Source organism: Poeciliopsis prolifica, unplaced genomic scaffold (assembly GCF_027474105.1).
Source record: "Poeciliopsis prolifica strain line A6 unplaced genomic scaffold, Auburn_PproV2 SCAFFOLD036, whole genome shotgun sequence".
NCBI classification, from domain to species: Eukaryota; Metazoa; Chordata; class Actinopteri; order Cyprinodontiformes; family Poeciliidae; genus Poeciliopsis; species Poeciliopsis prolifica.
In genome coordinates, this window is record NW_026562411.1 from 5,757,168 (window position 1) to 5,771,534 (window position 14,367).

The 14,367-nt window shown below is 36.2% G+C and overlaps 1 protein-coding gene across 5 annotated transcripts in view; it reads right to left on the minus strand.

The window, feature by feature from the left end:
* Positions 1-14,367, minus strand: part of LOC129374383 (neuropilin-2-like) — a 114,675-nt gene that overhangs the window by 17,021 nt on the left and 83,287 nt on the right. For 3 of the 5 annotated variants that reach the window (XM_055052770.1, XM_055052769.1, XM_055052773.1), the window contains 5 exons: positions 11,957-12,025; positions 10,410-10,574; positions 5,523-5,791; positions 5,289-5,385; positions 3,863-3,895 (listed from right to left, as the gene is read on the minus strand). In XM_055052770.1, coding sequence (XP_054908745.1) covers positions 3,863-3,895; positions 5,289-5,385; positions 5,523-5,791; positions 10,410-10,574; positions 11,957-12,025 — 633 coding nt within the window. The remainder of the gene's footprint in view (positions 1-3,862; positions 3,896-5,288; positions 5,386-5,522; positions 5,792-10,409; positions 10,575-11,956; positions 12,026-14,367) is intronic. The other 2 variants (XM_055052772.1, XM_055052771.1) reach the window with 1 other exon arrangement.

Consider the following 14,367-nt stretch of genomic DNA (forward strand, 5'->3'; position numbering starts at 1 on the left):
AAATAGAGAGCGACAGAAAGAAACAGAGAGAAATGAAGCACATGAGCAGGAAAAAAAGAGAAAGAGAACCCAGACAAGCAACAACTAGCCAGGGATCAGAAAGCAAAGAGAAATAATAAAAAGATGGAGCGGGACAGAGAATCACAAGGAAACAGTCGACTTCATCTTGACTTTATCTTACAGTTCAGATACGTTATTTAAGAGTTTATTTTGATAGTAAAGCTGCTCTCAGTGAGGTCCGGACTCAAAATTGCTTTGCGGTGAACAAAAAGACAATTTTAAGGGGGGAAAAAAAAGTCTGTTTTGGTATCGGAGTCCTAGACTAAACTGAAGTCCCGATACCTATTCTCAGTGTATTGTCTGTGATTTTTATGGCAAGCACCAACAGTTGTGACGTTTTACACAGTCTGGATTTTTTTTTGAAAAAGGCTTATTTATGTGGATACAAGTAGAAAAGCTATATTAGAAGCTATGCAAATTTTTTCACTCTTTAAAATGATAGTAAAATTGAACGTTTGTATTGGCTATTCCAGCTCTGTGCTTGTGCTTATATACTTTGTTGATATATAGTAATCATAGTAACCCATACAAATAGCTATTAAATTAGCAATACGTTTATACAGCAGAAAAAAAATCACTTCTTTTGCAGGTTTTGTGCATTTGATTATTTGTAATAGCTCTAAATTTTGATCAACAAGTCATACAAAAACAGAGTAAACAGGCATTTATATCCACAAGCGTTCAGCTAGGCTAATGGTTAGCATATTTACTCTGGTATAGGCAAAAATGGTTTAAGCTAAGAGTTGGTCTTCATCAAATTTGGATTTGGTGCTGACACTATTCCTTAATGAATTGGATCTGTATTTGAAAAATCCTGATAGGAACATGCTTATTGACAATGCTTAATTAGTAATTTTTTTATTAAAAAATGTGCTTCAGAACCCATTTTTAAACAGAAAATAGATGTAATGTAGTTAACAGCAGAAACTATATTTAAGTTACAAAGCTGAGGTCTTGATGGAGTCGACTGTAAATGCAACAGAAATAATTTAAGCCTCGCTTCCCACTAATACCGACACAGTAATGAGTATCAATGGAAAAAAACTGACACATTGTAAAGATGTACAATAATGGTTGGGTCAGATTTTAACAAGCATCTCAAGGAAGACTTTTAATCCTTGTTTCTGGCATTTAGTCCCATAAGAAGTATAATGTAGAACCTGCACTGCCATTAAAATAGGAGTCATATGATCACTGTCCAGGAATTAACTGTAAAAAGCTCAGTGAGGATTAGGTGAAATACTTGTGCTATGACTCAGCTGACTTGAGCTGTCTCCTGGTTTTTACTATTTTTGGGGTTGTATCTGGATGTAGGAAACGCGAGTCAGTTCTGCTTACGCAGGCCAAATACTCTGACTTTGAATGTGTATTTTACCCTTGAATATACAAAATGTACAGCTAAGCGCGAGTTCTGACATTCTTCTCAGAGGGTTCGGATATGTTTTAACATCACGGTCAGCTCTCTAAACAATCGAACACGCAAAGCCAGTGGATCACGTTCCAAACCCAGACTTTGAAAACAAGAAATCCGGGAGCATAATCTGCCTAAGCCTTTTATCTCCTCTCAGGCTGGGCTATTTGAGGATGAAGAAGCAACACTCAAAGAGAAAAAAACAAGGAAAAAAATAGAAGAAAAAGGGAAGTTGGATGGTGAACAGCGCTGCATTTTATGCAGGTGAGATCAGGGACTTTTTAGGACCACTAACAAAGCAAGACCTTTAGGAGAAAGAAATTAGAGAGCCTAGAAAGACAAAGATGAGGGAATTGATATAAAATAAGTGATAAGACAGGGAAGTGAAAAAGTAGAAGTAAAGCTGATGGTGTGAAAAAAAAAATCTTACTTCCTCTGTGGCAACAAAATAAGCTTTATGAAAATATTTGGGTCTAAATAAAGTAATTTCTCTTAATCCCATTGACCTCAAAAGTTAAAATATTAATTCTAAAGTTGTTTGTAATGTGAGGTCTTGAAAGTTAACACGTTTCTTTGAGGAAACCCACTTTGCACCACATAATGCTGCTATATTGAACTAGGCCGCAAACACAACTTTATATTATTCTGTTTTCATAATAAAAACTGTGCATCATCAAGAGCATCACCCCAACATGCAGGGCCTCATGCAAAAGATCCATTCAATCAGCCTTCATCATTCTTTCTTTATGATGATCATATCAATATATCAAATTCCAGCTGTCAAACATCCCCAACTCCTTTTAAAAGGGCGTATTATTTATATCAATTATGTTACATATATTGCAATAATTACAGCACAAAAATAGTTTTTTTCCTCAGATTTAGGTGGGAAAAAAAATCCATGTAAACAAATAGTTTTTGTCACAGCAGTCTGTTCAGTCTTAGTTTGGAGAATTAAGGCGATTTTGTGACTACTCAATATTCTGGCTTAAATTTCTTACTTGAGTCCAACATAAGGACAAAAAGGTGCAAATAACAGTTGAACTAAGGCTAAGTCTTTAACTTCTTTGTTAAACATGTTCAAAAACAGTCCACCATAATATATTTGTGGATTTGTCAGTGGACCATAACTCTAACTTGCATTATATTTGCAGATTTTCTTCACCCAAGAAAAAAAATAAAACTTGGGAAGCTAAAATAACTAGACGTCCTATTGGCTGGCATTTTCAAATCAGCCAATCCAGGAGCACAATTAATATTTTTTAGCATTGACCGGCTACACCTCCCACATCCCCACCAAGACCATATTTTTGCTGTTCAAGGGTTTCACTGCATATCTCTGTATTTTATATCTTTCTGTATCCTCTAAATTTTTGAATCTGTTTTTTATTGTGCTTTCTGTTTTATGATGACATTTTGAGGTATATTTGGTGTTTGAGGAGTTATGAGCATTTTTAGAGGGTGTTTCAGCTAGTCGCTGGTGGTTGTGGTCTATAACTCTCTCTGATTGCATGTGTTGGCATCTAATTTAAGTTGCTAGCACAGAATTGACTCTCATTGGGAAATTACTACTCCCGCATGACTCAGTTCTGGCAGCAACTAAGTCCAACAAAACACTATTAAAATGTTTATCCTCAGTAAATTTGCATTATTTAAGGCAATGCTACTTTGTAGTCAGAACTTGATGTTACCCATAGCTCAACTATGTTCTATTTGAAAGTCAGAAAGGCTGATTTGATTTTATGCTCAACTAGTTCCTACTGCAGAACAAGTGCAACAGGATGATTCTGTCCAACTTCAACAGTATGTTATTGCTTTTGTCATGTGGAAGCCAAAGCGCTATTGGATTTTCAAATCAGGATTTATTAGGGACCTCTGACTTTCCAAACTGGACTTAGATAACAGACATTCTCTCTTCATATTTGTGCAGCTTACTGTTTTAATCACAGAAAATAAATACAAAAATGTACTTTCGTTTTATGCATTGGATAGTATATGGCAGTAAGTAACTTAAACAGATGAGCACATCACCGAAAAGGTACTTGGCAGAAAGTTAATGACTAAATTAATGTTTGGTTGTCTTTTCTCCAAGCTCCATTCTGAGCAGCTCGTTCATCAGAAATTCCTCATTAAACTACTAAAAAGGTGCTGACTGCTGTCTTCTGCAGGAAACTCCACATTAGTACTCAATTCACACCATCTTAAGAAATAAAAATCCCTACAAACTCTTGGGAATTTAGTCGAGCTGTTGAGACTTGTTCAGTGAGATTCCCCATGGTTTAAAAATGTAGCTCTGGGCCAGTGCAATGCTACAGGCTGAGCTTAGCATCAAGCAGGAAGCACAGACATATTGGCAGAAAGATGTACAAATGCACAAGAAGCAGAACTTACTGGGAATGCCTGAAGTTAAAGCAGGGAGAGGCTCTGCAAAAGAGAAAGAAGGAAACAGGAGAAATGTTACTAGAAATGTTAATAAAAACTAAATCTATATATTCATTTTTGGAGAATATTTAATCTAAAACTTTCCTTTACAACATGGATTTCAAATATGTGAATGTATAGCTCTGAATTTAGGACTCCCTCATAGCAAATAAAATTTCAGAGGCTGCCAACTTTTCATTAAAATAGGAACTCTAGAAGAAAATGTACGGCAGTGTATGAGGGTCATTGGAGATTGAAAGAAGGGTAAATTTCTGCCAGAAAAATTTGGAAAATTTTAGAATAATCTCAGAAATCTGTTTCTAGAAAAAAATCTGTCATTTCCTAAGTTTGAAAAGTCAATAATTTGCTAGAAAATACAATTTTTTTTAAATATTAATTTCAGAAATATTGAAATATTTCACAAAAAAACTAATTTCTTAGAAAATAATTCTCAGAGCTATCTAATATGCCTGTCTTACACTGAGTTTTTCTTGTAAAAAGGAGATAAACTGCAGCTACTTTTTCTATTTTCTCACCAAACTCGCTTTTCCTCGTTCCTTCTATCTCATGACCTCATTTCTTACTGTTTCCTAAACACAGTTTTAGTGTTAGCACGCATGCTGACAAGCAGAAGAGAGGAAATGGATGAAGATGGGGTGAAAAGGTTACGGGACAGTGTGAATAGAAAGGAAGAGGAGGACTGGGAAGTAAGGATGGTCAAAGGTTCATGGGAACATGACCTGAAATTTGCTGCTGCTTATTATTTGCTTGAGGTTATGAAAGTGAGAAAATTGAAAGGAATCTGAAAAAAATAAATCATTTCTATGAGATTTGATTAAAAAACGTAGACAATTGATGGAAAAACTCACATCGTAAGGTTCACTCCAAAAAGATGTGGGATCGTAAATATAAAATTTGGAAAAATGTGTGGTAACAGCCACAGATCTTCCAGTTTTTAACAGTTTAGCTTCTGTCTGTACGCATGCAATTATGCATTATTGCTATACCTTTCTCTGAAATGTCTACGGTTACACAAACTGTATGCACAAACATAGTTTTGCTGCATGATGTCTGATAAGTTGGGGAAGATGACTTCAGATGTTAGGGTTGGATAAAATGTAGACAATGAGGGTGAGAAGGAAGGAAGGAAGAAGCAGCAGGATGGGATGGCACAGGAAAAGATAGAGGGAGATATAATGAAAAATTGATTAAAATCCATGCCCAAAGGTCGTTTGCTGCTACGTTCATTTTTTATTTATATGCATTTTTTTTCCCCGTTTTGACACATGCAAGTGCAAATTAGATCAGTTTTATTAACATTTACCCTTTTGCATCCACATTCCAGGTAAACACAGAACAAACAAATACCGCCAGATGGTACAGATTTGTGACTTACGTGCACATTGCTCTAGTTCGATACTGTTGCTCATGTGGATGTTGTCTATCCTGATGTGACCTCTAGTTGGGTGATCAAAAAACCCCTCAAACACCACCTGCGGCAGAAAAAAAATACCTTATCAGGAGGAACTTGCTTATTATTTCCAAGAAACACATAATAAAAAGAGTCATCCTATCAAAATTTTTGAATCCAAAGCTTATAATGACTGTAAAATTGCCAGCATCCGCCTACCTGATACTCTCTGGGGCTTTGAGGAAGAATGGTCCGGCCCTCTCTCCAGTGCGGCCCCTGCTCGCCTTTTAGCGCCCATAGGAGAGTCTCCTCCTGGTCGTTGTCCCTCAGGAGGACCCTTAGAGACCCCTGTGCCTCCCCCTGGAGCTGGTAGAAGAAGAGAAGGCAAAGAGGACCTTGTTCTGGCCCAACTTCAGGGCTTAGCAGTCTGGCCTTCTTGCGCTGGGTGTGGCTGCCTGCATCCAGATGGAGATAGTTCCCTGAAAAATCTGGAAGGAGAGAAACAGATGGTTTTACGCAATGATTATAAATTATTTTAATCCTTGAGATTAGTCGAATTTTAGTAAAATAAATAAAAGTAAATATGAGGTTTAGCCCTTGTTTGACTCGTCAATGACCATAAGAAGGCCTTTTATTGCCTTATTCGAACATTTTAGTTAAATTGTAACTTCAATAAAATATTAGTTTTTAATGTTGAACATTTTTTTATTTTTGGGCTCTACTTTTTAAATGTACTAAGAGAACCAGAAAATGCACAGTGTTACTAATTGTACTGGTGTAATTCAGATTTTTTAATCGCTATGATATAAAAACAGCACGATAACGTTTGACTTTCATTGAGACAATATTAATTGAAACAAATGTTTTGACAATATTTTACTATATGTAACATCCTGCAGTTTTTTAGCAAGTTACAGGATATAATTCAAGAAATTACCACGACTGGGTAATTTTATGCTTCTTTGAACATGTTAGGAAAGGTGCAATATGAAACATGATCATTACATTTTGTGCAAAAACGCATTCTTAGCTAACAAAATTTTAGTCTGCTCAGTTCTACCGACTTTGAGCTCCTTTCAGAATAAGATGTTTTAGGGCTTCTTGTCACTTTAAATTCAAATAAGCTGCTAGCCACGCCCCAAAACATTGATGCTCACATTTGTAAATGCCTGAAAACAGATGCACAATTATACAACTGTACATCTTTGAAAAGCAGAAGTGGAGCCTCCTACACAATCAACAAGAATACACCAGGTGAAACACTTGTCTTTTACAGCAGCTGTTGTACAGTCCATGCGCAGCTAACCAAACATGATGAACCTCTGATTAAGTTGTTAGGTTGTGGATTGGGTTGCTGGGTAATGACCCAGCGTGTCTCATCATGACGTTTTTGAAATGGTTCCTTTTGCAGACACAAAAACCATTAAGTTAATGCCAAAAAACAGTTGGGACTCAAACTGTATTTGAGACCCTAATGAATGTTTAAAAACATGAAAAATATTGATTTTGCATCATAGGTCTCCTTTAAATGAAGCTTAATCACAAACAAAATGCTTTATAACAGTCATTCTGTCTTGAGACAGTTTAACTCTTTTTATCCATCTGTCCATCCATCCATCTCTCAGAATTACAAGAAATGTTGAGCAGCTTTTGCAGCACTCTGTGCTCCATAAATAATGCATTAGATTTGAGGTAGCTGAGCTCTTTACTTGGAGGCATTGAGAAAAGGGGGACCTAAATTACCATTGCTCATTAAGTACACTTAGGGAAAAGTTGCAGTGTTTTTCTGTCGTTCCACGTTTGATCTTGGCTGACGTACAAAGGGAAGGAATTAATTAAAAACTCTCCATGGGAGAAACAGAGATGTAGAACTGGCTCTGAGGGAAAGAGGAAAAAAAAACTCTGTATCTCTCAATGCTATCTTTGTTCATGAGCGTTGGTCTCACTTTCAGTCTCCTTGTTTATGTTTATGTTTACATCTTTGTCTGTGTGTTTCGAGGTTTGTCCATCAATCACTGACTTGTTCTGAGCTCTATGCTAAAAGTATTTATTGCTGCTATAAGATGTCCATACATTCAATCAGACAAGATCATAGACTAACATTTTACTTCTTGGCATATTGATGGAAAATTCTCCACCTCGTCTTTAATGAAAAAAATTGTAATTTTGTTTTTAAAACATTTTGGGGTTGAAAATATTATAAGTCAAATAATCACGTCATTAGCAGAGGAGGTATTTCAGCCATTTGATTCAGAGGTGTTGGTCAGGGACGCATATAAAAGTTGCAAACATGTTGGAAGTTGAAATTCGCCTTGACTGCAGTGTTAGAATCTTGAGTCATTCAGATTATGTTTATTGAACAACGGACTACTCTAACATACTGCCACAAAAAAGGAGCTTTTTTTCTATGTGTATTCCCCAACATGAGAAATTTCAGCACATTTCAAAAAAGAAATAAAATAACTTATGAGCTCTGTTCTGGTTGGCTTTTCTCTTTTAAATCCCCAAAAAAGGACTCTTAATGGCAGGGGCTGCCGATCAGATTTGCATATGCAGACAGATTTCAGATGGGGTGCCATGCTAATGTTGCTGTAGAACAAGACTTAATGTCATGTTGCTGTCAAACAAGGAGACAGGGGTGCTGCAAAGTCAATTTCACATCATCACATAAACGTACTGGGAAGAACACACACACAGAGAGCGCAGCCCAGAGAGACAGGCGTTCGAGCTTTGCCTTGTGTCACGGTTCAGCTTTTTTAAGAAGGAGCTGTCCAGTCAACCGTGAACTTGATGGTTTCAACAGATACGATTAAAACCTTGTTACGTAACAAGGTCATATATATGTGTGGGAAGGAAGTGAACCCACAAACTTTGAGTGTTTAGTCAGGTTAAAGTTATGGTGTAGAGAGGTGTGTGGAGCATTGAACACTGCAAAAACCCAACATCCTACCAAGTATTTTTGTTCTAGTTTCTAGAGCAAACATCTTGGTGCACTTCAAATAAAACAAAATTTACAAATAAGTTTGTAGAAAGATATGAAACCTTGTTTTAAAAACCTCTTGTTCTATTAGCATGTTATTTCACTCCAATTATGTTTTCATCAATATTAAGGATTATTAACTTGAACAAGCTCCTATTTCTTGTTGAAATATTACTTGCAAGTTAGTTTTGTCTTATTTCAAATATACTAAGATATTTGCACTATAAAGAAGACAAAAATAATTGGCAAGATTTTGTGTTTTTGCAGTGCATAGAGCTGAAGAGTAACAGTAACACTTCTGTCAAAGCTAACAGCTTATCTAACTGCTGTGGGCAATGTGCATGCACCTTATTGATGTGTAAGCTTTATGATAACGTGTGTGATTGATAAAACAGTCTTAGTTATCCTCCTGCTCTTATTAAAGATGCACAGATGTGGAGAAAAGGAAAGCACCACGGAGGGAAATGGAAGAGAGGTCAGCGAGGAGAGAAGAAGGCAATCTGACTGATGGAGAAAGAGGGCTGGAGGTGGAAAATGGAGAGAAAATGCTAAAATTATACAAAGCAATGTGAGTTGAAATGGAGGTGAAGAGCTTATAACAAAGGGATGGATTGAAGGAGGCATGGTGCCGTAAGGGGAACAAAGAAAAATGAGACGAGGACTGAGAACAGAGACAGTTTTGTAAGAACATTAGAGGAAAGAAAAATATATGATCGATAACAGGGGAAAAAAAGGACAGAAAACCCAGATGAGTATAAGGAACAAAGATATATCCATACCAGCTACTTTATTAGCAAAGCTTTATCAGTATTTGACTGAACTCATTTTCCTCCAGAGCTTCTTTAGTTCTTCATAGCATGGGTATTTGAAGTTGCTTTAAACATGCCAACATTTTGGTTGATATTGACATCACAGTGTCTTGCACTTGTGGCAGATTTTGACATGAAAGCACATTTAATTTGTCGTAGCTGTGCATTATTCCATTATGCCCAGTTCCACCTTCAAAATGTCTCCTTTTCTGTTTCCAGAAAAAGAAAATGCAACAAGTTTCTGCTGCAAACACCTTAAAAGCGATTTTTGCTAACCAGCAATTGAACTTGTGTACCTAATAAAGTGGCCAGAAGGTGCATAAAAGACTCAATACACAATGGGAGATAAAATCTGTGCAACGAGCAAAACTAAAAGAGAAAATAAAATGGTTGTGTGTGTGTGTTATATTTTGACAAAGAGAGAGGGAAATAACAATGCAGACAACTCAGTAAACTAGGTTATAGGAGCGGAAACTCTTTAAGCTAGTATTTTTCTCCAAACTTTAATTAAGACACTGCACACTCTTTCAGGAAATCAAGAGAGAAAGCCTTGCATCATGGTTGCTTCCAGTGGTTCCTCACAGCATTGGGATGTGTGATTTTTCTCCACCAGACATACACTTTGATGTTAATTAGCTCAAAAAAAGCTTTGTTCCAAGAAAGGTTTGAGTCTTGTTTAGAAATTGCCTGAAAAATATGACTTTTCTTTAACCTGCCTGCCAACAGTTTAAAGAGTGAAAAATATTATTGAATATTTCAGTATAGTTGAGTTACGATTAATTTTTTAAATTTTAAACCTGCATAGAATTCAAAAATTGCAAAGTCTACATGTGATCTGTTGTAAGTTACATAAAGTTAGATTTCTTCTTGTAGTAACTATCTCTTTTGTTAAAGAAAAGCCCCCACAAACATGAAATGTGTCGCTGTTGTATTCCAAAATCAAATACAATTTTGCCAGTCATCTTTTCCAGAGAAAACACTGAGATTAGGGTAAACAACAGGACTCCAGAGTGTTCCCAATATGCTTAAGGCAACACCGTCAAGCATATTGGCGGTTATAGTTGGATGTAGACACAAAACAAAAGAAAGAATGGCATTTACTGCTGATAACATGTTTAAGTCAAGTCTATGTATTTAAACATGGAAAAAAGCAGAGTCATAAATAGAGATATCACTTTGTGTGATAGAAAAAGTCAGAAATATAAAAAAAAGTGTATTCATGAGACACTATTATGTTTTACATGTAAAGGCAGCCATACTAAATTTATTTTGGTTGGCTTTCATATTGATATTCTCCAGAAGTGTCGCTGTTCTTACTGTCTGATCCCAGCGATATGTCCTGCCATGTCCCATGAGTGTTATGTCCATTTGAGCCGCCGCTGGCTCCATGCAGGGTCCAGCTCACACCTGAGTGCGGATCAGCCGACCAGCCGCACAAACTCTTCTCAAAGTCACACACGGCCGACAGGGATGGCGTCGTGGCTGTGAATTGAAAAGGACAGACGAATGATGAATAAATATGCACAGTGCAAAATCACCAAATGTCACCGAGCATTTTTGGTATTTCTAAAGTAAATGTGTAAGTAGACTTGAAATAAGACAAAACTTATAAATAACTTTGTGTGAAGATTTCACAGCTTGGTTTAAGTCAGCAATCCCTCATTCCATTCACAAATAATTTCACTTATAACATATGAAAACTATCTAGTTTTAAGTGAAATAATATGTCAGTGGAACTAGTACACTTTTCATCAATTTGAAGGATTTATAATCTTAAAACAAGCTCCTGCATCTACTAGTTTAGTATACTTGAAATAAGACAAGACTAAGATATATGCACTTGGACCAAGACCAAAAATTATTGGTAAGACTTTGTGTTTTTAGTAATGCATAAAGAAAAGAAACACTGAAAGAGACACATAAAGAAACACAAAATTATAAAAATGTTTCTTTTTTTAAGAAAGAAAGAAGAAAAATGAAGAAAGAAAGCAAGCAGGAAAGAAAGAAAGGAAAAAAGGAAAGAAAATAAAAATTACCCATGAAAATGTTACTTTCTTGGCACAATTATTTATTCTTAGCTATAGGTAGCAAGATTAAAAAGACTGATTATCTATTTGATTAAAGAAACAATATAAAGAAAAATGATCTGTCTATACAATCTTCACACCTTCAGAATGTATTTTTTATTTTTTTTGCATGGCAGTGTGTCAGAGATTAAATGCAACAAATTTTCTTTTATTCAATACTATTGGATTTCTCTTGGGAGAGTTTAAAACAAAACTTTGCCTTTTCTTCTGTTTTGATGAAGCTGAGAGATTCATCGTCTTTATTTTTTGTTTTGCCATTTAAAAAAAACATCTTCACAAATACAAAAGGAGGGGTAAAGGACAGAAGACAGTAAAAATGGAAACGGAAGAGAACATAATTCAGTCAGGGACTACTAACCTAACAGTCATAAAATGAAAGAAGGCAATAAAGTAAAGGGTGAGTGGCAAAAAAAGTATAAAAAAGATTGAAAGAAAGAAAATGAGATGATAAATTATTCCAACTAAATGACAACTGCTGCAGATAAACTTCAGTGAGGCTACTTGCTTGATAGGCAGTTGACCTATAGCTGTGAAATGATACACCAGTGTGAGTCTGGTTGTGGGAGCTTATTTCCCCTCAAACAGAGCTTCCTGTGGGACTCTGAATGTAACAGACTTCAAAGCCCAGAGGCTCTGTGGTGCACAGTGACATCATGGCTGTGACCTTAAGAGAGTAAGTGTGTGTTTTTATGAGTGTGGATGAGACACAGTTAGAACTAAATGCATGTCTAAGAGATCTGAATTTGTCGAGGAGGAATTTATGAGGAACAAGGTTACCTGATCTCATTGTAGGAGTCGTCTCCTCCAGTCTGGTAGTGGTGGTGCTCACCGTAACAGTTGTGATTTCTGTCAGGAAAGGATAGATTTAGTAATATGGACACAAAAGCATGAAGGAAAGATTTCAAAACTATAACACTATCACTCTATGAGCTGATGTTTTAACTTACAATGATGACAATTGTCTTCTATTTTTGTATTTTTCACACTGGCATGTTTCAGATCAAACTTAAGGTAATGATATCTCATTTATTGTAGAAAGAACCTCTGCAAACCAACCAAACTGATGGGAATTGTTGCCACCAACAGTTGCTGACTTTAGGGTTTAAGGAGTCATTAGTTTCACACATTAAGCCAGGCTGATTTCATCTTAATAATGAATCATTTTAAAACCCTCCAAATCTAATAAACCCTTTTTTACTGCTACCTATGAATCTTAAAACTTCCCTGAATGCTTAGGCATCTTTCCCCCCCTACACACACATGAACTCACACCACAGAGCAAGAAGTGTCTTTTTATTGACGTAATGGAACAGAACATTTCTGGCTTTTGTGGCGAAAACACCAGAAGCTTCTCACCAAATTGGTCTCTGAATCTGCTCCTGCCTTTTACGTTGTTTCATCCCTCCCTTCGACTCCTCAAACTTTCTGCTGAGCACACCTAATCTGTCCCCACAAAAAAAAACTTTGCTAACCCCCTGAAAAATAGTTACTTCTGCTCACATAAACAAAGATTTTGCCACACATACGTGCACATACACACGCTGAATGTCTCTCTGCCATCAAACTGTAGAAGTGAAATCCTATCTAAGTGTTGTTTCTGTTTTACTACAGCTGCAATTTTCTTCTTCATAACTCCTTCTCTCACTCTTCTCCTGCCACCTCTCCTTGAGTTATATTTTGATTTCCACTGCCTGGTTTGCTTTCATATACCCACAAATCTCTTTCTCTTGTGTTTCTCATTTCTTTTCTTTCCGCGATCTCTTGTTCCCTTCTGGAAACAGCAGTGCTTTGCATGGCAAGCCTCAACAAAGATTTTGACCGCCCCCTCGGTAAATCTATGGCTGCTGTTGATTTACCTCTTGTTCAGTTGTGGTGCAATTTATGCAAGTCCTGAATTCTCTTTTTGTGTGCTTAAAACTTGATAAAATACTGTACATGCTACTCCTAATAGATGTCTAAAGTATTTTATTTTGGAAGATATTTATATCAGTTGAACTTTTCTATATTTTGTCATGTTATGAATCAGATATTTTATTGTATTTTATTTGAAATTTTATATGATGTGGACTTTTTTTTAGGAGTATCTGAGTAAAATGGATGTAAACAAATGTGAAAGACAATTTCCATATTTATGAGTTTGCGTCACAATTAGATGATATATTGAGGAAGTAGTTGAGCTCTGCTGGTGCAGGTAAACAATCAAAACATTGCAGGGAACTGGCTCTTGAGTACTGGATTTCTGAAAGCAACTTGTGGTATTTTTGGGTTATCGGCATTAATGGGACTGAATAAAAAAATGTATGTCACACTTTTCATATTTTAATTTACTAAAACTTTTGAAAAACACAGAATTTTCCATCCGCCTCACAGTTGCACACACTTTAGTCAGACTGACAATTCCCAATAAAAAACATTAGCTAAAATGTTTGAGACATAAATACTATTGCAATGCAAAATAAACAAGAACAATGCTGCACAGATAAAACATGTATATTTAAAGATTGGGTCTTATCTGCTAACATGGAGCTGTTTCATCATGTGACCTTTACTTGCTGTGATTAGCCCCTCCCCCAATACGAGACAGGAAGGCTTAAGAAAAGGATACGTGACCCATTTCACCTCATGGAACCATTTTTCTAATTAGTGGCCACACACAGCTTCCGGAAGGCTCCTCTATCCACTTCCATCTTTCTTTCACCTGTCAAATCCATGTTTGAACTCTGTCTCTGCTATCCGCCCCTTTTACTTCCTCTATTACTCATTGGCTCCATCATCTATCCCCTCACCCTCATTCTATCCATCAGTATCCTCTCTGTGATTACTGTAAAGGTCAACCAAGTAATTTTAAAAAGTGACTTCAATAATTTTTAGCATTATTAGCCAGGCTATTATAAGAAATAAAATTTTTGTCTTATTTTTTTCTGAAACTACTACCAGGAATTATTTATTGATGCATGATAATAAAAAAAAGAAGAAGAAATGTTTAAATGGGTCAGTGTGATCAGCTACAGCTTTTGCCTTTAGTGTTTGACTCACTTGTGTATGGAAAACAAACACAAACACTAAACCCTAAGAAACAGAAAGTGTCACAGGCACATTGGCTCATTGTAAAGCTGCTGACTGAGCAGGGTGAAACGGAAGCAGAAAAATCTGTTCAATTATGGAAAGAGCTCTGGGTGTAAATCTAC